General features: G+C 41.4%; 2 protein-coding genes across 3 annotated transcripts in view; both read left to right on the top strand.

The window, feature by feature from the left end:
- LOC126457930 (juvenile hormone esterase-like) overlaps positions 1-25440 on the top strand; it is a 561537-nt gene that overhangs the window by 317986 nt on the left and 218111 nt on the right. The gene's annotated exons all lie outside the window — the stretch shown is intronic.
- Positions 1-25440, top strand: part of LOC126457931 (esterase FE4-like) — a 179200-nt gene that overhangs the window by 80113 nt on the left and 73647 nt on the right. For both annotated transcript variants that reach the window (XM_050094642.1, XM_050094641.1), the window contains exons 4-6: positions 5900-6065; positions 13980-14165; positions 23443-23642. In XM_050094642.1, the coding sequence (XP_049950599.1) occupies positions 5900-6065; positions 13980-14165; positions 23443-23642 (552 nt within the window). The remainder of the gene's footprint in view (positions 1-5899; positions 6066-13979; positions 14166-23442; positions 23643-25440) is intronic.

The following is a 25440-nucleotide window of genomic DNA, read 5'->3' as shown; positions in this document are numbered from 1 at the left end:
CACACACACATCCATCCACACATATATGCCAAGTTTGTTTTGTTTGCTGATGATACAAACATTGCAATAAATAGCAAATCAAGTGTAGTCTTAGAAAGATCAGCCAATAAAATATTTGTGGACATTAATCACTGGTTCCTAGCCAATTCTTTGTCACTAAACTTTGAAAAAACACACCACATGCAGTTCAGAAACATATATGTGTGGATGGATATGTGTGTGTGTGCGAGTGTGTACCTGTCCTTTTTTCCCCCCAAGGTAAGTCTTTCCGCTCCCAGGATTGGAATGACTCCTTACCCTCTCCCTTAAAACCCACATCCTTTCTTCTTTCCCTCTCCTTCCCTCTTTCCTGATGAGGCAACCGTTGGTTGCGAAAGCTAGAATTTTGTGTGTTTGTTTGTGTGTCTATCGACCTGCCAGCGCTTTCGTTCGGTAAGTCACATCATCTTTGTTTTTAGATATATTTTTTCCCACGTGGAATGTTTTCCCCCTATTATATTCTACATTATGGACAGGTAGACAATTTAAGAAAATTCTTTCTAGAACGAGCAGAAACTAGCAAAATACACAAAGCAAATCACTCATATAAATACATCGGCTACACCATTGCAATTTCATAACCACTTCTACAACCCTTTAGATCACATAACATCAACAGACGTGAAGAAAGTAAATTGGAAAAAGAAAACACTACATGGCAAGCACCCGTATCATCTAACACAGCCACACATCGATCAAGACGCATCCAACACATGGCTAAGAAAAGGCAATATATACAGTGAGATGGAAGGATTCATGATTGCAATACAGGATCAAACAATAAACACCAGTTATTACAGCAAGCATATTATTAAAGATCCCAATACCACAACAGATAAATGCAGACTTTGCAAACAACAAATAGAAGCAGTAGATCACATCACAAGCGGATGTACAATACTAGCAAATACAGAATACCCCAGAAGACATGACAATGTAGCAAAAATAATACATCAACAGCTTGCCTTACAACATAAACTTATAAAACAACATGTTCCCACATACAAGTATGCACCACAAAATGTACTGGAGAATGATGAATACAAATTATACTGGAACAGAACCATTATAACAGATAAAACAACACCACATAACCAACCTGACATCATACTCACCAATAAAAAGAAGAAATTAACACAACTAATCGAAATATCCATACCCAATACAACAAATATACAAAAGAAAACAGGAGAAAAAATTGAAAAATACATCCAACTGGCTGAGGAAGTCAAGGACATGTGGCATCAGGATAAAGTTGACATTATACCAATTATACTATCAACTACAGGAGTTCAGGCATCATCCAACTGGGAACTAATTACATGTGGGGGTCCCACAAGGTTCCATTTTGGGGCCCTTACTTTTTCTTGTGTATATCAATGACCTTTCATCAGTAACATTACCAGATGCCAAGTTTGTTTTGTTTGCCAATGATACAAACATTGCAATAAATAGCAAATCAAGTGTAGTCTTAGAAAGATCAGCCAATAAAATATTTGTGGACATTAATCACTGGTTCCTAGCCAATTCTTTGTCACTAAACTTTGAAAAACACACCACATGCAGTTCAGAACTTGTAAGGGGTTTCCCAAGAGTATATGTCTAACATATGATGACAAGAAGATAGAAGAAGTGGACAGTGTTAAATTCTTGGGATTACAGCTTGATAATAAATTCAACTGGGAGGAGCACACCACAGAACGGCTGAAGTGTCTTAACAAATCTCTGTTTGCAATGTGAATTTTGTCAGACATAGGGGATATAAAAATGAAAAAGCTGGCATACTATGCTTACTTTCATTCCATAATGTCATATGGGATTATTTTTTGGGGTAATTCATCAAGCCAAGCTAAAGTTTTCCGGGCACAAAAACGTGCAGTAAGAATTATATGTGGTGTGAACTCAAGTACATCCTGCAGAAGCCTGTTTAGGCAACTAGGGATACTAACTACTGCTTCCCAATATATTTATTCCTTAATGAAATTTGTCATTAAAAATATATCACTTTTTCAAACCAACAGCTCAATTCATGGAATCAATACTAGAAATAAGAATAATCTTCACAAGGATTTAAAGTCACTTATTCTTGTACAAAAAGGTGTGCATTATTCAGAAACACACATTTTCAGTAACTTGCCAGCAGCCATAAAAAGCTTAACAACCAATGAAATTCAGTTTAAGAGAAGCCTAAAGGATTTATTGGTGGCCAACTCCTTCTACTCCATTGATGAATTTCTTAGTAAAACCAACTGATTTGTATATAAGTACAACATAACTTCTGCACCATTTCAGTGCAGTAATGTGTTCATTGTAAATAAGTTTTACAGTAGTTGTATTACATGTTTATTACCTTATAAAAAAATTAAAAAAAAATTATTTTAAATTCAGTGCATTAGTATTTGTAAAATGACTCTTAGTGTTCATTAAAAAATAACGATCATTCCACTTGGGACCTGTGGAATGGTACATTAGCTTACTTGTTTTAGTTGTAAATAATTGTTGTGTATTGTTGTTTTTCTGACATGTTCCACATCCTGGAGGACCTCCTCACTACGGATCAATTGGAATGAAAGTCAATCTAATCTAATCTAATACCACACAATATCCACCAGTACATCAATGCAATACAGCTACATCCAAACTTAGATATACAACTTCAGAAATCCGTAATTATTGATACATGTTCAATTACCCGAAAGTTCCTAAATGCAATATAAAATATACCGTACAGTTAAAAGGAAGTCACGCTTGATCAAGGTCTGCGTCACTTTCCATTTTTGACCAGACATAACGTCTGAGAAAAGAAAGAAAGAATAATAATAATAATAATAATAATAATAATAATAAGCACTAATAACCTGCATCCATTTACACTATCTTGTAGACATAAAGGACAGTAGCTAATATGTGTAGCTTATATATGTAGAACATATGACAAAAAAGTAGAATCCATTTATACAAACTGAAAAACTATATTTTAAATCACATTTAGACTAATATACACTTAATCTACACAGTCTCTTCTTCTGTATTTTCAACACTACACATTGTCATCCTTTCTTCCCCCCTCAGGAATGTGTTTTCAGAAAAATTATTCTACACCATTCCCCATTTTAAATACACCTTTGTTCTACAAATTTACTTGGAAGTATTGCTTCACTTTACACCAACATCCAGAGATGAGATCTTCTTTCTATTGTCATTTGAAGATATTTAGTTCCTTCACACTAAGTGGTAGTTTGTTATAAAATACACTTCTGCATCTTTATGGTCCTTATCTATCATTGTTGGCTTTTCCAGCAGGCACAGTAATTTTCTCTAGTTCTTGTGGTGTTGTTGTTGTTGTTGTTGTTGTTGTAAAAATATGTTTAGAAGTGCCGAACAATTTACAAGTAAAGCACAGATAATATTTTAAATTCCTTAAAATAGTTTTTGCAAGAAGCCCATAGTTTTGGTTTTGCTACGCATCTGATGGCTTACTTTTAAAGTTCTCTGAACACGTACATCTGTTCCTTCTCACCATATTGGTACAAAGTACAATGTGTGTGGGAAGGCTGGCCCATAGTTAAAAAAAAAGATTTCTGTATCCATTGTATAGGAAATTTTCTTCCTTAATAATATATTTGTCCTCATTTTTGAGCAGATCTTACTGATATGGTTTCACCATGTCAGAAATTTATCCACCTCTATTCCCAGAAACCTATTACAGTTCATAGTCCCTAGGTCTGTGCACACAGTGCTCAGATAAAATCCTCTGAGCTGACAGCTCTGTTTGTTTTAAACTTTATACATGCTGCTTTTCCTCCTGTGAATCAGTAGATTATTTTCTCTGAAATGTCTTTCTCCCATCTGTATGTTCTCACTGGCTATGTTTTCCAGATCCTTTACTCTGTCATTACACATTAGTAAAATGGTTTCGTCAATGTAAGTAATCACTTTTTCACTTTCTGCAATGGACACATCATTTATGCACAAGACTAGTGAACCCAGCAGCACTTTACAACTCCAAAATATATATGAGAATTGCATATATGTTTTAATGTAAGGTGTCGCTGAGGACTGTCTGGAACCAAATTTTGGCTCCTCGTTGCGACTTTGTCCACTCTCAAGACAAGAAAAAGAGATAGTTAACACGTCCTCTGTATGAACTCGTCTTCATCTGCATCTCCTCCCTTCCCCCCTCCGCTGCTCTTCCACCCTCCGCTGCTCTTCCCCCCCCTTCCGCTGCTCTTCCCCCCCCTTCCGCTGCTCTTCCCCCCCCCCACCGCTGCTCTTCCCCCCCCTCCGCAGCTCTTCACCCCCCCCTCCGCAGCTCTTCACCCCCTCCGCTGCTCTTCCCCCCCCCCCCTCCACTGCTCTTCCCCCCCTTCGCTGCTCTCCCCCCCCTGCCCCGCTGCTCTTCCCCCCCGCTGCTCTCCCCCCCCGCTGCTCTCCCCCCCCCCCCCGCTGCTCTCCCCCCCTGCTCTTCCTGCCCCCCCCCCCACTGCTCCCCCCCCCCCCCCCCCCCCGCTGCTCTATAATCCAATTTTCTATCATTTGGCACCTAGTGCTTCCTTGTGCTGAGTGTGGTTCATGCTGTACATGTGCAAATAAGTACAATCAACCTGAAAACTTTAACAGCTACCGGAAATCAGTATCATGATTGGGTCACAGAAAACACCCATGGAGCTGCACTGCTCCAGCCGCTGGCCAGTGTCACCCAGCCACCGCTAGCCAGTTGCACGTACTCTGCCCATACTCAGTGCACACGCATAGCTTAATGCTTCACTCAACCAAACAGAATGCTAATACACAAATATGACTCAATGTACAAATATTTGAGTATCATGTAAAAATCTGAAGTAAATGAGTTAAGAACTTTTGAGATTTTGCTAATAAGAATTCCCCTTTATATATAAGTATAGATGAGTAGTGAGGTCCTAATACTGAGCTAATCCATATTTCGCTTCCATACAATCTGAGTAGACATTTTTCTCTATGTGGTTTGTCACTGATCCTTTTCTCCAAGATGATGATTGTCTTCTGTTTCTTCTTCATGCTGGAGCTTACATTTGAGTTATATCTGATAAACGGCTTTACCCCTTTCTCATCACATGTGCCTTTATATACTAGCAGAACCTTGCTCCTTTTACCCATTTTGGAAATACTCCTTCCTTTAGTACTAAATTTACTCACTTTTCATCAACTACTGTACAGGTGACATTGTTGGACACATTGAAAACATGCTGCTTTTTGTGCTGAATTATCTGACTCCAGATGTCCAATGAATGTAACCCCTTACACAACAGTCACTCTGAAATTTGGTTGAGATGCACTTGTAACATCCCCTTTCATTTTTCACAGATTGCCAATGACAAGTTGTGAGCCTGTCTCCAGCCCTGGCAGTAAGGATCTTTCTAGGACTGTAGTTATTATGCTGTTTTACATGGCTACAATTGACACATGATTCCTTGTAGACACATAGCCTGTACTGATACACCAACAAATTGGACAATATCATTCATTTTGTGGTGATGGGTATGTCCTAACACAACAGCTCCTTTGTCATTCCGTCACACCCCCATATTGGCTCAACTCACTGTGCTGATCCTATACTTGCAACTAACACACACATCAGTGGTGGAGACCCACGTGACTACCTAGTATTAGCTCTGTGCCGTAGGCAGTGCTCTAAAGTGACCAGGAGTTCTCTTATGGAAGTGATTAATATATTGTCTGGTGAGTTTATTTACATTAATATTATCTTAGTCTCCTATTCACCTGAATAGACTATACTACAAATAAAGCTGAAACAGCCACAACTTTATGCAAGAACTTGGTGACAGAAAACAGACTTACAATGTTAGCTGCGGTATTTCAGGTGCCAAGTGGAGACGATGACAGCACAACAAAGCTGCCAGTGATGGTGTGGCTACATGGGGGTGGATTCGTCGAAGGCTCTGGCACAGCGGCAGCACATGGCCCTGACTTCTTGGTTGACAGTGGTGTCATACTCGTCACCGTCAACTACCGGCTCGGTGTCCTCGGTCAGGCCTATTGTACTTTGCTTGGCTCTTGCTCCACTTCTGTCCCTTCCCTCTAAACCACACCCTACAAAATCACTTTTCCTTTCCAGAATGAATCTGCTGTTTGAAAAACTTCCTGTCAAATTAAAACTGAGTGACAGACCAGGGCTCAAACCCAGAACTTCATCTTTAATGAACAATGCTCTTCCTCACTGAGCTCTGAGTGTCAATGCAACATGGTTTGCAGGAGAACTTATGAGGTGTTTGGAAACTAGGAGAGATGTACTGGCAGAACTGAAGCTATGAAGATGGGTTGTGAATCATGCCCAGTGCCTCAGTCACTAAGAACACTGCCTACATAAGGCAATGGTGTAGGTTTGAGTCCTGGCCTGATATACAGATGTAATCTGTCAGGAAGGTACATATATTTCACTGTTGGCTAGTGTTAATGAATGATCTCAATAGACTATCATCTTTAAGTTATGCTCCACAGATCTTTAATAAGACATTTTTATCTGTAATGGGCATGTATCCCTTGTGTGATGTGCGAATACCATTGACAGTATACCATCAACTAGCTGAGTTTCAAATTTTAAAATACATGTCCGCTTGGCGCTGTGCAAGTATGTGAGCCTGGTGTGTAGGATGAGATGATCTAGGCTAGAAACCAGCTGTGTTGTGTACTGAAAATTTAATGATTATTCTGCATTAGGTTCCTTGTGGGTTTTTTTCCCTAGTCTCTTCAGCACAATACTGAAACTTCTCTTTCAAGAATTCTTCCACATCTACATCTACTTCCATACTCTGCAAATCACTGTGATGTGCATGGCAGAGGGCACTTCCCATTGTACCAGTTAGCCCTTCTTTCCCCTCTCTTCGCGTACGGAGAGCAGGATGAATGACCGTTTAAATGCCTCTGTATGTGCTGTAAATTATCTAATTTGTTCCTTGTGTTCCCTACATGAGCAATGTATAGGAGATTGTACTAGATTCTTAGATTTATCATTGACTGGTTCTTGAAACACTGCATGTAGGCTTTCTCAGGATAGTTTGCATCTACTCAGCTGTCTGCCAGTTCAGTTTCTTCAACATCTCTGTGACAGACTTCCATGGGTCAAACAGACCTGTGATCATTTATGTTGTGGTTATCTGTATACATTCAGTACCTCCTGTTAGTCCTATTTGGTGCAGATTCCGTAAACTTGGTCAACATTTGGGGATGGGTCACATGGGTGTTCTTAAACAATCTTCTCTACAGACTTATATTGTGTTCTACCAATGAACTGAAGGCTGCCCCCTGCTTAACATAAGCATTTGGATGAGTTGAGTGATTTCAATGGTGTCTCACTTGTATTGCATTCACAGGAAGCACATTTTTTTGTAAATGCACAGTTTCATATTTCAGCATATTTAAAGCAAGCTACCATTCTTTGCACCACTTTATAATCTTACAGAGATCTGAAAATATTTTTGCAGACTTTTTCAGGCAATATTTCATTATAGGTAAGTGCATCATATGCAAAACATCTGAGATTACTGTAAGTACTGTCTGCAGTATGAATAGCATGGTTCCCAATGAACTTCCCTGGTGCACACCTCAAGTTAATGTTACATTTGCCGATGTCTCTCCATCCCAGAGAACTGCTACATCCTCCCAACTAAGAAATACTCAAATCCTCAAAACAGTCACAAATTTTGCTTGATACTCCATATGATCATGCTTCCAGTAGCAAGCCTATGTGTGGTACTGAGTAGAATGCTTTTCAGAAATGAAAGATAGTACATATCTCTGACTGCCTTGATCCAGGGCGTTCAGTATGTCATGTAAGGAAAGTGCAAGTTGAGTTTCACATTATTGATGCTTTTGGTATCCATGCTGGTTGACAAGAAGGTGATTCAGTTAAAGATAATTAACCATCTTTTAACTCAGAATACATTAATAGATTCTACAGCAAATGTATGTAAAGGATACTAGATGGTGGTTTTGTGGGTCAGTTTTGCTACCCTTCTTTTAGATGAGTCATCTGTGCTTTCTTCCAACTACTGGGCATAGTTTATTGTTTGAGTGATCTGTGGTATATTATCATTAAAACAGAGGCTAACTTAGTCACAAATTCTAACTAAGCAACAAATTCAGTATGGAATATGATAGGAATTCCATCAGGCCTGGAACTATGTTCAGTTTTCGCAATTTCAGCTATTTTTTAACACCAAAGACAGTGATAGGTATAAAATTCATCTTCACAGTCGTGAAAGAATTAATTGAGGGCAATAGACTCAAATTTTCCTTTGTGAAGGACCATTTGAAAACAAAGTGAAGCATTTTTGCTTTTGCTATGCTACCCTTAGTTTGATGGACTCGGCCATTGATGTCTGGACACTAACTTTGGTACTGCTAATAGCCTACATATATGACCAGAATTTCTATGGGTTTTTTAGTTAGAGATCATTTGATTATTTTTTTTTAATACTTGTCTGCACTCCACGCACAGTCAGCTGTCTGGAGGTATCAGTGTCTGATGCATAGTGTGCATATTTAAAGTAACCCTACAGTTCTCAACCTTATGGTGCAAGTCTAGGAAGTGACATAATAGCTTTTAACAGAATTTTTGAAGTCTCTGGTTCAGTCTTTCCACTCAGCTCAGAATCTGGGGGGCCACAATCGGTTCTGGGGACAACATTGCAAATTGTAACCTTTGTTAACACTCCATGAGGAAGTCTGGTCTTTTTAACCTTCTCTCTCTGTCACTGGAATGGTTCCAGTGTTTTAACATATGCCACAACCTGCAGTTGGTAACAATCTGCTCCCTGAATGGCTGCAGAATAGCTTCTTAAACGTGCTGAATAAGCCACTCGGGCTTACACACTGACTGCACTTGATGTTCCTTGCCATCCATTAATGGCACTTCCCTAAAAGCTGCCATCATTCACCACACACTTGAACTTGCAATGATTTATATATAGACCCCAACCCTTTTGCATTTGTCTCCTCATGACACAGGACACAGCAATTTTTTCAGCAGGTGAAATGAGTCACGCTGATTCAGTTTTTCAGTGGAAGGTAGAACCTCATACTTAGGGGGACAGGCAAAACACCCTGTGTTCTCCCTGGTTTCTGACTTCCCTATACAACACACTTAGCCCTAGCATTGACATGCCATTGACTCAAGTGGATGAGTAGTGCAGTGCCTCGAGAATTTCGGGGTAAATTCTAGAGACACTGTGTGTGTGTGTGTGTGTGTGTGTGTGTGCAAATGCAACAAACTGTGATGGTGCTACATCAGTCATTATTGACAACAGCTGAATGTTAAAGAAAAGAAAAGACACTTATTCACTTTCTTTCGTGGGGTCTGGATGATGGACCTGCTAGAGCTTTCTAAATTGCATTTGTTATAAAGTATGTAAGAGTATCTGCAGACCGGCAATTGTTGGGCTTACAAAAAATGAACCATTTATATGGTGTTTTGTTTGTGGAAGTGAAAATATAGTGAGTAAACAAATTTCCTCCAAAACAGCATCTTATCTTCAGAGAAGAAGTTGGGCAGACAATCGCAACCGGCTATCCTGTTAAGAATATCAGCGAAACAACTCCACATAAGCTCAATAATAAAGTGGGAGCGTGAGTCTGGCACACCAGCACCACACTGCTCTCTAGTCGCCGTAAACCCTAGCATTGACATACCACTCACTAAAGTGTATGAGTAGCAGTACATCCTTAGAGAAGACAGGCAGAGGACAGTACTTAAGTTACTTTTGTTATCTTGGTAAATGACTCTTTAAGAGCCCTCCAAACACACGCATTCACAGCAACTGCTCTCATCCTTCCTAAAGCTAATTGGACTTCACACTCTAATGTTATTACTGGCTAATATTAAACAGCAACAAATAAATAAACCTGGATATCTACGGTATTTACTCGAATCTAAGCCGCACTTTTTTTCCGATTTTTGTAATCAAAAAAACCGCCTGCGGCTTAGAATCGAGTGCAAAGTAAGCGGAAGTTTTGAAAAATGTTGGTAGGTGCCGCCACAACTAACTTCTACCGTCGAATATATGTAGCGCTACACAGGCATGCTTTGCAGGGACAAAGATAAATACTGGCGCCAAAACCTCTGCGTCAGTAAATAAATTAAAAAGAAAGGTAGAAGACAAGATTTCTTCTCTGCCCCGAGTGTCGACCACTGCATTTTCATACATTATCCAACGAAGTAAATAGAAATCCCATATTGTTAGTATTCGAATGTAGCAGCCTTTCAAATATTCGTAGCAACAATAATAAATTTCTTTACACAAGGCTTTAGGATTGTTACACAAGTTGATAAGGTGGGGGCTCGTTAAGATTTCACGTAGCATCACATATTATTTCGTAGAAGTTTGTGAAGTGCTTGTTGGTGTTAGTGAACTATAATGAAGCGCTTTCATGATAGTGCCAAATTCAAGATGGGAGTTATTTCTTTTGCGGAACAAAAGTTCTAATCTTGCTGCAGGTCTGCGATACGGGATTGATAAGAGCAACGTCAGGCGATGGCGACTGCAGAGAGACAAATTATTTGAATGTTCAAGTTGCAGGAAAGCGTTTAGTGGGCCAAAGTGTGGCCGATATCATGCACTAGACGTGATTTTAAATGAATTTAAGCAATAGCGTCAGAAATTCCTGCCTGTGAACGCCGAAATTTTAAAAATTAAGCCACATGAAATTGCTAGATAGCAAAAAATCGAAAATTTTAAGGCTACTCGCAGCTAGATTGATCTGTTTATGAAGCGCTGGGGTTTGTCACTTCGGAGGCGGACTTCAGTTGTACAGAAGCTGCCGAAAAATTATGAAGAAAAACTTGTAGAATTTCAGCGCTTCATAATCAGGCGGCGCACAGAAAATCTTGGTCAGATAGGAAATGCCGACCATACTCTTATATTTTGACATGCCGTCAAATTATGCGGTTGACGCCAAAGGAAAGAAAGACATAAGTGTTCTTACAGCAGGGGGCGTGCACAGTAAAAGGACGTAAATTATCCGCATTCATAGATTTCAAGCGAAAGACTTTAGCGAAATCGGAAGTGTTTCCAAAAACTGTAATTCTACGAGCAAACGAAACTGGGTGGTTTCCGGAGGACATGATGGTGGAATATATTACGCGCGTGTGGAATCGACGTCCTGGTGCAATGCTTGGTTTACGCAGTCTGTTGGTATTAGATGCGTACGCAGGCCATACAACACCTGCAGTAAAACGAAAATTAGGGGAAAGCAAAACGGACTTGGCAGCATTTCCAGGCGGGATGACGTCTGTTTGAACAAACCATTTAAGGACAAGCTTAAACGCATGTACACAGACTGGCTTTCGAAAAGCGACAGACAACTGACACGAACAGGACGTGTGAAACGGCGCAAGTTTGTCGCAAGCGCGCCAATGGATTTATGGATTTATGAGCGCGGAAGTGTGTACTACATCAAACTGTGCAACAAGCATTTAAAAAATGTTCGATATCCAATGCACTAGATGGTACGGAGGACGATGCTCTGTATGAAGAAATGAGCAACAAAGAATCGAGTGATAGTGAGTCAGAATCATGACTGATATTTTAAACATTTAGTATACGATGTATTGCAAACCTAATCAAATTTTGTTTTAACTTTCAGCGTTCAATTTTTAAGTTAGTTTCATTCTTTTTTTATAAGGGTTGCTACTCTGCATTGCACAGGATAGAAAAGCGTGGAGAGCTGCACCAAACCAGTCTACAGACAGAAGACAGCAACAACACACACTGCTTGTTTTGTAAATCAAACTGCCTTTTCCTGCTGCTAGTTATTTTATTTATCCCATACGCGTTTCGCCTTCTCCTGTTCTAAGGCATCATTAGTGGGATCTATAATGATACAGTTTTGTTATAGTTATCAAACAGTTGACTTCGCGAAAAAAAATCGCGAAGTGAATTGTTTGATAATCTATAACAAAACTGTATCATTATAGATCCCACTGATGATGCCTTAGAACAGGAGAAAGCGAAACGCGTATGGGCTAAACAAAATAACTACCAGCAGGAAAAGGCAGTTTGATTTGCAAAACGAGTATTTATATGCTTGCTGCGGAGGATGGCCACACAAACTTGTTAACACACACTGCATTTGAAGTCATCACCAAAAATCTGCTACGCAAATCCGACTGGCAAGACTGTTTTGGATGTATGTCAATATGGCCAACTCTACGTTCTGATTTTTTTTTTTTTTTTTTTTTTCCTACCTGTGACCAGAGAAGGTTGCTAATAGGAACTTTTATGAATCTTGAATCACATGCAGTATTCTCTGCACCATAATAATAATAATACGAATGTAAACATTATGCTATGTATTCTTTCGTGTTTGCTGCTATCTCATTTAAATCCGGTCTGCCTAATAAACTACGAAACTTGAATGAGACAACAGCAAACGCGGAAGAATATACATATCCTGTCATGTTTATATTCGTATTATTCTTATGCTGAATAGTGATAGTCAGAAATGAAGCACGGCAACTGACTAGATTTTTAAATCTAAGATAATTCTAATTTCTGTACAGAATGTAATTTACTAAAGAGGAGTCTGCAAACATTTTCAAACGGACAAAAATTTTTGCTAAACTCTCGTTCAGAACATCTTCCATCATATGCAGTCTATTATTTGGTTCTTGTTATGAAAGAAAGCAGCAGTATAAGTAACAACACATAGCAGTTTCTTGCCATATTTCGCTAATGAGACAATTCCTCTTTTGTTTTTATTACTATTGTGAGCGGCGGTAGCGCGCACAAATGCAAGCCATGCCGCGAGCGGCGACAGGCCGTATACACTCATTATCAGAATGCGACAAACAATGCATGAGACAGTACAATAATGCATTTTCAGCTTAGAGTGACGGAAACACCTATAACAAAGAGAAAGGCACTTAATAGATCAAAGCATAACAAGCAATCGATTCAAATCAGACGAAGCACGTGAAAAAGGAAGGGTGCCCGTATAAATACGGACGGAGCGCCTGACACACAGCAATGGCTACCTGGTAAAGCTTGACTGCGAAGATTACGACTCGAACCAAACTACTGTAGCTGTATCTTCATCCATTCGACTTAAATTGTGTCTCGTGTTACAATGGACCAACTTCGTTTCGATTTGGAGGTGTGGTCTAAAACTTTTCTCTCCCCTTGAATGCGGAGTCTCAAATGTCAGGTGCGGCATAGATTCGGGAAAATTTTTTTTGCTTGATTTCGAGTCTCATTTTTCAGGTGCGGCTTAGATTCGAGTAAATACGGTACTGTACATATTAGTTTGTCTGTGAAGTGTGTTACTCTCAAATGCATGCATAAAGTTGTTGCAGTTGTTGTGCAATTATTTTCTCATCCAGATTAAAATGTTACGAGTGTTACATTTCTTGGATGTTGTTAGATGCCTTGACTGACAGTATACAACAAATCAACAGAACTGTTGCTCCCTATGTCAGGGTAAAAGACTCCAAGAGTTCCGGCTTTATGGTAAAACATGGAGTGCAAGTGGTCTTTTGGAATTTCATTGTTTCTATGACAAAGCTGCACCTAGAAGGCTTAGTAATTTTCATTACATTAGAAAAGTCTTAAACAGTACATACCAAGTTGCAGTCACGAGAAAGCACATCAAGTTATAAAATTCTTGCAACATTTGTTAATCAGTTTTAAAACTGGAAGACTGTGAGACCTATGGACGAAATTTCAAATTGCTAATGAATTATGTATATGAATGATTATTGGAGTTAAGGTACTGTGACAGTTACAGCACACATCTAATACTAAGAAATTATATACCTCATACCTAAATGTAATAGTGCTGGACACTGGAGAATTGAATTTATTTACAGTACTGAAGGAAAGTTTGTTATACTTAATAGTAATAGGCTTTTTGTTGTTGTTTTACCTTTGTTATTGTTTTAATTCAAGGTTTCCTGAGCACTGGAGACTCGGTGGTACCTGGAAACATGGGCCTCAAGGATCAGGTTGCAGCCTTGCGTTGGGTAAAGGACAACATCATTAATTTTGGTGGTGATCCCAGAAATGTAATTTTGTCTGGTGTTAGTGCTGGAGCTTCATCTGCTTTCATGCATATGATGTCACCCTTATTAAAAGGTACCATCTGATTATCTTTATCTCTTGCTGTTTAAGTTTACTGTGATCAAGCAAACGAAAGTAACAAAGGCATAATGCAGCTCAGGAGTTGCTATCTAAATAATTTACAAATAAATAAATAAAACAATTAAAACAGTGTTGTGTACTGTAAAGAAGATACAGAAAAATTCTTTACAGGCAATTACCTATTGTCCATATATTACCAAATATGTACTATAATTTAATTGGATAAATTGTTTTCAAATATCTACTATAATAGACTTTGATGTATGAAATTGTTTTACTAGTTGTGCTGGATGTTTATTGAAATGCCATTTAGGGGTCTCTAAAACTCATTGCATCACTTACATTTGTATTTAAATTTTGTATAGCACCTGGTACAATGTATCTTCCAACCTTAACTTCATTAATTTGTGGCTAGATGTCTGATGAAAATATAGCTAGATTGGAACTGTCAGATTTTCTTTTTGTTTATGGTTCATTTTTAATTATTATTTGAATACTGACTGACAAAGGTCATATTAAGTTCTTAATTTCTCCTCTTCCTTTGATTTTTTTAGTTTTTCCAATCTTTCACCCTATCTTCAAACACTGGCGCTCTTTTTCTTCCATTCACACTGTTGATATCTTGTTGGTTATTCTGCCTTTGAGGCATACTAAACACAGTCTTTTTTCCTGTATTTTACTCTACAGCAACAACATTTTATCAAGTAATTTTTGATTTCTTGGTTGCAAGCTGTGAACATTTTGTTTTTGTAGAAATACTTGAAAAGATAATTTCATTTTGTAAATAAGTTTTAAAAACCATTTTTTGCATCTTTTAGTTTCAGTTTAATGGTACTTTTCTATTTATAGTGAACTTTCACATTTACAATTCAGTCAGTTATTCGCGCACTTATAAAGGTTTTGATTCCATAACTTTCATTATAAACAGTTATTATTAGATCTAATGGAAACAAGTAGACCTGACCTCTTTGAGAATGTCGACTTTGAAACCATCAGTGACCATAAGCCAGTTACAACCTATAGCAGCAATGATTACCAAAGTATGAAGATCAACTAAAATAAGAAGAAACATTTATAAATTCAGTAAATTAGATAACAAGATGGTGCAGTCAGATCACAACAATTAACTTGAAACAGTTAGCCTTAGGCAGGAGCATGTACAATAATTGTAGTAAAGCTTAGAATAATAGTTACGAAGGATATTCTAAATTATACATTCACTGTAAAGAAACTTCGAAAAACAGCAACTACTGCAGAGACGTAGGACTATAGAGACAGTTGCTAAAGAAAACACATCTGGCAGTCACAAAGGCAATTCAGGAAGCCTTCAGTGACTACTGTAGCAGAATCTTATCAAAAGACTCTCACAACGAACTGGTCATTCTTACATGCAAGAAGTATAGCAGACATGATCCACAAAACTATTCTCCAATAATGCTCATGTCTATCTGGTGTGAAATTGTAAAACACACTTGGAGGTCAAGAATAATGAGGTATCTCAAACAGAATGACCTCCTCAATGCCATCCATCATAGATTCTGGAAACATCGGTTGTGCAAAATCCAATTCATGATTTTCTCATATGACCTGAAAGCAACCGATTTTCTCATATGACCTGAAAGCAACCAGGTAGTTGCAGCATTTCATGATGTACAAAAAGCATTTGACTCAATATCACGCCAATGCTTATTAATAGTATGGATTATCAAATGAAATTTGTGACTTAATTGAAGATGTATTGAAAGGGAGGACATATCACATATTCAATGAAGAGTCATTATCATGTGTAAAAATACTGTAAGAATATGTCAGAAAATAGGTTGAGACCCTTAGTGCTCCTATTGTATATAAACAATGTGGCAGATGCTATTAATATTAACCTCAAACAATGGAAAATACAAGATGGAATCTAACAATATTAGAGAAGGGAAGTTGCTACTCACAATACAGCAGAGATGTTGAGTCGCTATAGGCACAAGAAAAAGATTCACAGAATTATAGCTTTTGGCCATTAAGTCCTTTGTCAGTAATAGACACATATTCACTCACGCACACACACTCAAGCAAACACAACTTGCGCACACGCAACGTGCGCGCGCACACAACGTGCGCGCACACGCAACATGCGCACACATCTGCAGTTTCAGATAACTGAAACCACAGTGCGAGCAGCAGCACCAGTGCATTATGGGAGTGGCGACTGGGTGGGGGTAAGGAGGAGGCTGGGACGGGGATGGGGAGGGGGAGGGATAGTATGGTGGGGGTGGCAGACAGTGAAGTGCTGCAGTTTAGATGGAGGGCAGGAGAGAGAGATGGTGGGGGGGGGGGGGGGCGGCGAAGTAGTGGAAAGGAGAGAAATAAAAAGAAATTAAAAGACTGGGCATGGCAGTGAAATGACGGCTGTGTAGTGCTGGAATGGGAACAGTGATAGGGCTGGATGGGTGAGGACAGTGACTAACGAAGGTTGAGACCAGGAGGGTTATGGGAACGTAGGATGTATTGCAGGGAAAGTTGCCACCTGTGCAATTCAGAAAAGCTGGTGTTGGTGGGAAGGATCCATATGGCACAGGCTGTGAAGTAGTCATTGAGATGAGGGATATCATGTTTGGCAGCCTGTTCAACAACAGGGTGGTCCACTTTTTTGGCCACAGTTTGTCAGTGGCTGTTCATGTGGACTGACAGCTTGTTGGTTGTAATGCCTTCATAGAATGCAGCACAGTGGTTACAGCTTAGCTTGTAAATCACATGACTTGTTTCACGGGTAGCCTGCCTTTGATGGGATGGGTAATGTTAGTGACCAGACTGGATTAGGTGATGGTAGGATGATGTATGGGACAGGTCTTGCATCTAGGTCTATTACAGGGGTATGAGCCATGAGGTAAGGAATTGGGAGCAGGGGTTGTGTGAGGATGGAAGAATATATTGTGAAGGTTCGGTGGACGTCGGAATACCACTGTAAGAGGGATGGGAAGGATAGTGGGCAGGACATTTCTCAATTCAGAGCACAATGAGAGGCAATCCAAACCCTGGCGGAGAATGTAATTCAGTTGCTCCAGTCCTGGGCGGTACCAAGTTAAGAGGGGAATGCTCCTCTGTGGCTGGACTGTGGGACTTTGGGCGGGGGGAGGGGGGGGGGGAGGGGAGACTGGAAAGATAAGGCATGGGAGATTACTTTTTGTACAAGGTTGCGAGGACAATTACAGTCAATGTAGTACCCTCGGTATATTTTGAGAGGGACTGCTCATCACTGCGGATGCTATGACTACAGGTGGATAGTCTGTATGGAAGGGACTTCTTGGTATGGAATGGGTGGCAGCTGTCAAAGTGGAGGTATTGACGGTGGTTCGTAGGTTTGATATGGGTGGAGGTACTGATGTAGCCATCTCTGAGGTGGAGATGAAAATCTAGGAAGGGGGCTTGTTTGGTTGAGTAGGACCAGGTGAAGTGAATGGGGGAGAAGTTGTTGAGGCTCTGGAGGAATGTGGATAGGGTCTCCTCACCTTCAATCCAGATACCAAAGATGTCATCAATGAATTGAACCAGGTGAGGGGTTTAGGATTCTGGGTTTTTAGAGAGGATTCTTCTAGATGGTCCATGAATAGGCTGGCATAGGATGGTGCCATCTGGGTACCCTGGATTTCTTTGTAGGTAATGCATTTCCAGACTAATTTTTCGCATTTTTTGCACCACTATGGATCCTTGCTCCTTCCATCTGTGTCAATACAGAAAAGTTTTCTTATCCATAGCCAGATCCCAGTCCCACATACTGTTCCTGCATTGTTGCTTGGCTCATGAAATCCCCCCTAATGGCCTTATCAAATTACCCATCTGTGGTTTCCTCCCCTCTTTCCACAATGACCTCCGCCTGTTCAGATTCCATCAATCCTTAGCCCTCACCAACATAGTCCTGCAAAACCATATCAACCACACCCAGTCCTCTTGTAGTACCTTCTCTCCACCCACAAAATTCTTCTGCTATGTAATCCCAAATTCCTGGAACCCATAATGCACATTAAAACTCTTGCCCTGCAGGAACTTGAGAAACATTCACAACGCCACCTCAAAAAGCTCTCCATCCTGCTCATTTCCTATTACTGCCTCGAAGTACAACTGTCCACCACCTCTACAACAACCTCCAAACCTCCCCCATGTCCTCTCATAGCTGACATTGTCTTGCAGACCTACTACACTTACCCCACCCTCCAAAACTCCCTACCACCACCACCACCACCACCACCACAACACAGAACCCAGAACCTAAATAGACCCGCCACACAGTCATGAACCTTTCCTCCAAAAGCCTTAGTCCCACAGAAATATTAGTCCTTTCCAAAGGCCTCGCTTTTTGCTCCACTCCCAAATTCAATCATGCAGGACTTGTTAAGGACCTTCTGTCCTTCTCCCGGTCCCTACAGTGGAACACTATTTTGCCTCCAACCCGACCAGCCAGACTCAACCAAAGACCAATATTGAACCTTGCCTAACTCAGTTCACTGCCGGCCGCGGTGGTCTAGCGGTTCTGTCGCTGCAGTCCGGAACCACGTGACTGCTACGGTCGCAGGTTCGAATCCTGCCTCGGGCATGGGTGTGTGTGATGTCCTTAGGTTAGTTAGGTTTAAGTAGTTCTAAGTTCTAGGGGACTTATGACCTAAGGTGTTAAGTCCTATAGTGCTCAGAGCCATTTGAACCATTTTTGAACTCAGTTCACTCCTCCATCCAACCGTGATCCACCCCCACTGCCTCCAAACCACCCCCTGTTAACTTCCCAGAATTTCTTAACCTCGAACCTTGCCTCACCATCATTCCCAAATCCCTCAACATGCAAACTAACCTTACATCTGCAGAAAGAACCACAGTCCACCATCTAAAAACTGATTCCGACCTTATAACCCTACCTGTAGACAAAGGCTCCATCTCCATTGTTTTGAACCCCAAGGATTACCTGGTGGAAGGACTCAGTCAGCTGTCAGATACTTCCACCTACAAACCTTACCACAGTGACCCCATCCCAGTAATCCAGCCGGATCTCCCGTCACTACTTAAATCCTTAGGCCCATCCCAGAACCTCTCCCCAGAGTCTACTTACTCCTACCACTCCTCGCACCCCCACCTTCTACATGCTTCCTAAATTCTATAAACCCACCACCCAGAACGCCCCATTGTCGCCAGTTACTGTGCCCCCACTGAGAGAATCTCTGCTCTCGTAGACCAACACCTTCAACCTATTACCCGAACCTATCCTATACAAAAGATACCAACCATTTCCTCCACAGACTCACCACAGTTCCTGTCCCTTTACCACGTGGTGCCCTACTCGTCACTGTTGATGCCACCTCCCTGTGCACTTACACTCGTAATGCCCATGGCCTTACTGCTATTGAACACTACCTTTCCAGACCCTCTATGGATTCCAAACCAACAATCTTCTTCCTAGTCACAGTGACCAGCTATATCCTCACATACACTCCTGGAAATTGAAATAAGAACACCGTGAATTCATTGTCCCAGGAAGGGGAAACTTTATTGACACATTCCTGGGGTCAGATACATCACATGATCACACTGACAGAACCACAGGCACATAGACACAGGCAACAGAGCATGCACAATGTCGGCACTAGTACAGTGTATATCCACCTTTCGCAGCAATGCAGGCTGCTATTCTCCCATGGAGACGATCGTAGAGATGCTGGATGTAGTCCTGTGGAACGGCTTGCCATGCCATTTCCACCTGGCGCCTCAGTTGGACCAGCTTTCGTGCTGGACGTGCAGACCGCGTGAGACGACGCTTCATCCAGTCCCAAACATGCTCAATGGGGGACAGATCCGGAGATCTTGCTGGCCAGGGTAGTTGACTTACACCTTCTAGAGCACGTTGGGTGGCATGGGATACATGCGGACGTGCATTGTCCTGTTGGAACAGTAAGTTCCCTTGCCGGTCTAGGAATGGTAGAACGATGGGTTCGATGACGGTTTGGATGTACCGTGCACTATTCAGTGTCCCCTCGACGATCACCAGTGGTGTACGGCCAGTGTAGGAGATTGCTCCCCACACCATGATGCCGGGTGTTGGCCCTGTGTGCCTCGGTCGTATGCAGTCCTGATTGTGGCGCTCACCTGCACGGCGCCAAACATGCATACGACCATCATTGGCACCAAGGCAGAAGCGACTCTCATCGCTGAAGACGACACGTCTCCATTCGTCCCTCCATTCACGCCTGTCGCGACACCACTGGAGGCGGGCTGCACGATGTTGGGGCGTGAGCGGAAGACAGCCTAACGGTGTGCGGGACCGTAGCCCAGCTTCATGGAGACGGTTGCGAATGGTCCTCGCCGATACCCCAGGAGCAACAGTGTCCCTAATTTGCTGGGAAGTGGCGGTGCGGTCCCCTACGGCACTGCGTAGGATCCTACGGTCTTGGCGTGCATCCGTGCGTCGCTGCGGTCCGGTCCCAGGTCGACGGGCACATGCACCTTCCGCCGACCACTGGCGACAACATCAATGTACTGTGGAGACCTCACGCCCCACGTGTTGAGCAATTCGGCGGTACGTCCACCCGGCCTCCCGCATGCCCACTATACGCCCTCGCTCAAAGTCCGTCAACTGCACATACGGTTCACGTCCACGCTGTCGCGGCATGCTACCAGTGTTAAAGACTGCGATGGAGCTCCGTATGCCACGGCAAACTGGCTGACACTGACGGCGGCGGTGCACAAATGCTGCGCAGCTAGCGCCATTCGACGGCCAACACCGCGGTTCCTGGTGTGTCCGCTGTGCCGTGCATGTGATCATTGCTTGTACAGCCCTCTCGCAGTGTCCGGAGCAAGTATGGTGGGTCTGACACACCGGTGTCAATGTGTTCTTTTTTCCATTTCCAGGAGTGTACAATTACTTCTCCTTTGAAGGCATTACCTACAAACAAATCCGCGGTACGCCTATGGGCACCCACATGGCACCATCATATGCTCATCTTTTCATGGGCCATCTAGAGGAATCCTTCCTAAAAACCAAGAATCCTAAACCCCTCACCTGGTTCAGATTCACTGGTGACATCTTTACTATCTGGATTGAAGGTGAAGACACCTTATTCACATTCCTCCAGAACCTCAAATAACTTCTCCCCATTTGCTTCACCTGGTCCTACTCAACCAAACAAGCCACCTTCCTAGATGTTGAACTCCACCTCAGACATGGCTACATCAGTACCGCCATCCGTATCAAACCTACTAACCACCAGCAATACCTCCAATTCGACAATTGCCACCCATTCCATGCCAAGAAGTCCCTTCCATACAGACTATCCACCCATGGTCATAGCATCTGCAGTGATGAAGAGTCCCTCTCAAAATATACCGAGGGTATTACATTGACTGTAATTGTCCTCGCAACCTTGTACAAAAACTAATCTCCTGTGCCTTATCTTTCCAGTCTCCCCTCGCCCCCCCAAAGTCCCACAGTCCAGCCACAGAGGAGCATTCCCCTCGTAACTCAGTACCACCCAGGACTGGAGCAACTGAATTACATTCTCTGCCAGGGTTTAGATTACCTCTCATCGTGCTCTGAAATGAGAAATATCCTACCCACTATCGTTCCCACCCCTCGTACAGTGGTATTCCGCCATCCACCAAACCTTCACAAAATACTCTTCCATCCTTAAACAACCCCTGCTCCCAATCCCTTACCTCATTGCTCATACCCCTGTAATAGACCTAGATGCAAGACCTGTCCCATACATCATCCTACTACCACCTACTCCAGTCTGGTCACTGACATCACCTATCCCATCAAAGGCAGGGCTACCTGTGCAACTAGTCATGTGATCTACAAGCTAAGCTGCAACCACTGTGCTGCATTCTATGTAAGCATGACAACAAGCAAGCTGTCTGTCCGCATGAACATCCACCGACAAACTGTGGCCAAAGAACAAGTGGACCACCCTGTTGTTGCCAAACATTATACCCCTCATCTCAATGACTGCTACACAGCCTGTGCCATGTGGATACTTCCCACCAACACCAACTTTTCTGAATTGCGCAGGTGGCAACTTTCCCTGCAATACACCCTACATTCCCATAACCCTCCTGGTCTCAACCTTCGTTAGTCACTATCCTCACCCATCCAGCCCCATCGCTGTTCCCATTCCAACACTACACAGTCGTCATTTCACCACCACACCCAGTCTTTTAATTTCTTTTTGTTTCTCTCCTTTCCATTACTCCCTCCCCCCTCCCCACCTTCTTTCCTGCCCTCTGTCTAAACTGCAACACTGTGTGTGTGTGTGTGTGTGTGTGTGTGTGTGTGTGTGTGTGTGTGTATTGCTGACAAAGGCCTTCATGGCCAAAAGCTATAATTGTGTGAATCTTTTTGTTGTGCCTATCGTGACTCTGCGTCTCTGCCTATATAGTGAGTAGTAACTTTCCTTCTGTAATAATATTAATCCCAGACATTTTGTATGTGCTACAGTTATCTGTAACAAAGTACTATCTGAAAAGAAAAATCTACAAAAATATTCAGCCAAGTCTTGACAAGATATGATATTGGAGCAAAGATTGGCAACTTGTGTACCAAAATGTATATTTTTTTAACTTCAAAAAAGCAGAAACATATTATCCTGTAACTACAATATCAGTTATTCACAAATGGAATCAGTCGACTTGGGCAAACACTTGGGTTTAACAATCTGCAGGATTAGAAATGAGGTTGAATAGTAGGTAAAGCAGTGAATAGAATACACTTTAGTCCATTGCTATGATGCTATGAAAATGCAGTGAGTCTGCAAAGGAGCTTGCTCACAACTGTCATGGCTAATCTAGAATATTGCTCAAGGAAGTGGGATCCATATCAAATAGTACCAACAGATGAGATTGCACAATTAAGAGCAGCATGAATGATCAGTTGTTTTTTGACCAATAAGAGATGGCATCACTGAGATGCTGAAAACTCAAACTGGCAAACTGGCAATTATGCTGTAAAAGGCCCCTTACAAAGCTTGAAGAGACAGTATTAAATGAGGAATCTCGGAATGTTCTACAACCCTCTATGTAGCACTTTCATAGAGGCCATAAAACAAACTTAGACTAATCAGAACATGTAAAATCATTTAAGCAATCATTCTTCCCCCATTCCATGTGAAAATGGAATGGGTAGAATGTGTAAGAGATTGTATTGTGGGAAAGACCCTCTTTATGCACTTCATGGTGGTTTGCAGTGTAGAAATGTCGATGTATACTGCAATTGTAGATGCACTACAAGATATTTCTGCTATTCCAGGTTTATTTCACCGTGTTATAGCTATGGGTGGCTCACCATTAAATCCTTGGTCATTCTCAGAAACAGCCAAGGAACGATCTCACCGCCTTGCAGAACACTTTGGCCTTACAACAACAGATTCAAAAGAATTAGTTAAGTTTCTGAGAACTATCCCTGCAGAAAAGTTTCCACAAGCAATGAAACATGCTCTGAGTGATGAGGTGAGTCGTGCAAACATTACTGTACATTTATAGATCTCTGTTTCTGGTCATTCACTCTAACATCAGTTTTAGAGATAAACTAAAGACGTTAATGGATCTTTGAATACTCATGCATGCTGACGACAATTAGGAGTAATAGAAAAATGTTACATAGGCTAAAGTACTGAAAAACTGATTACCATGTACAATGAGAAGCAAAAAGATTGCCCAATCAGAATAATTTAGAGTCCAAAACCAGTTAATTGTGCATGCCCAAGTTCAGAAGTGCCAGTGTTCACAACACTTCATCCTGGTGTTAACATTGTCAAATTGGACTGAAGGATAATTTGGAAAATATTACGAGTAGGTTTCCCGACCATGTTATAGTTCTGGGTGGAGATTTTAATTTGCTGTATATAGACTGGGAGACTCAAAAGTTTATAACAGTTGGTGGTGACAAAGAATCCAGTGAAATTTTTTTAAGTGCATTATCTGAAAACTACCTTGAGCAGTTAAACAGAGAACGAACTAGTGGCGATAACATATTAGACCTTGTGGTGACAAACAGACCCGAACTATTTGAAACAGTTAACGCAGAAAATGGAATCAGTGATCATAAAGCAGTTACTGCATCGATGATTTAAGCTGTAAATAGAAATATTAAAAAAGGTAGAAAGATTTTTCTGTTTAGCAAAAGTGACAAAAAGCAGATTTTGGAGTACTTGATGGCTCAACACAAAAGTTTTGTCTCAAGTACAGATAGTGTTGAGGATCAGTGGACAAAGTTCAAAACCATCATACAATATGCATTAGATGAGTATGTGCCAAGCAAGATCGTAAGAGATGGAAAAGAGCCACCATGGTACAACAACCGAATAAGAAAACTGCTGCGGAAGCAAAGGGAACTTCACAGCAAACATAAACGTAGCCAAAGCCTTGCAGACAAATAAAAATTACGCGAAGCGAAATGTAGTGAGAGGAGGGCTATGCGAGAGGCATTCAATGAATTCGAAAGTAAAGTTCTATGTACTGACTTGGCACAAAATGTTAAGAAATTTTGGTCTTATGTCAAAGCAGTAGGTGGATCAAAACAAAATGTCCAGACGCTCTGTGACCAAAATGGTACTGGAACAGAGGATGACAGACTAAAGGCCGAAATACTAAATGTCTTTTTCCAAAGCTGTTTCACAGAGGAAGTCTGCACTGTAGCTCCTTCTCTAGATTGTTACACAGATGACAAAATGGTAGAGATCGAAATAGACGACAGAGGGATAGAGAAACAATTAAAATCGCTCAAAAGAGGAAAGGTCACTGGACCTGATGGGATACCAGTTCGATTTTACACAGAGTACGTGAAGGAACTTGCGCCCCTTCTTGCAGCGGTGTACCATAGGTCTCTAGAAGAGCATAACGTCCCAAAGGATTGGAAAAGGGCACAGGTCATCCCCGTTTTCAAGAAGGGACGTGAAACAGATATGCAGAACTATAGACCTATATCTCTAACGTCGATCAGTTGTAGAATTTTGGAACACGTATTATGTTAGAGTATAATGACTTTGCTGGAGACTAGAAATCTACTCTGTAGGAATCAGCATGGGTTTTGAAAAAGACGATCGTGTGAAACCCAGCTCGTGCTATTCGTCCACGAGACTCAGAGGGCCATAGACACGGGTTCCCAGGTAGATGCCGTGTTTCTTGACTTCTGCAAGGCATTCGATACAGTTCCCCACAGTCATTAAATGAACAAAGTAAGAGCATATGGACTATCAGACCAATTGTGTGATTGGATTGAAGAGTTCCTAGATAACGGAACACAGCA

The sequence above is a fragment of the Schistocerca serialis genome, chromosome 2, assembly GCF_023864345.2.
Source record: "Schistocerca serialis cubense isolate TAMUIC-IGC-003099 chromosome 2, iqSchSeri2.2, whole genome shotgun sequence".
NCBI lineage: Eukaryota > Metazoa > Arthropoda > Insecta > Orthoptera > Acrididae > Schistocerca > Schistocerca serialis.
This window is presented reverse-complemented; position numbering and strand designations above follow the sequence as displayed.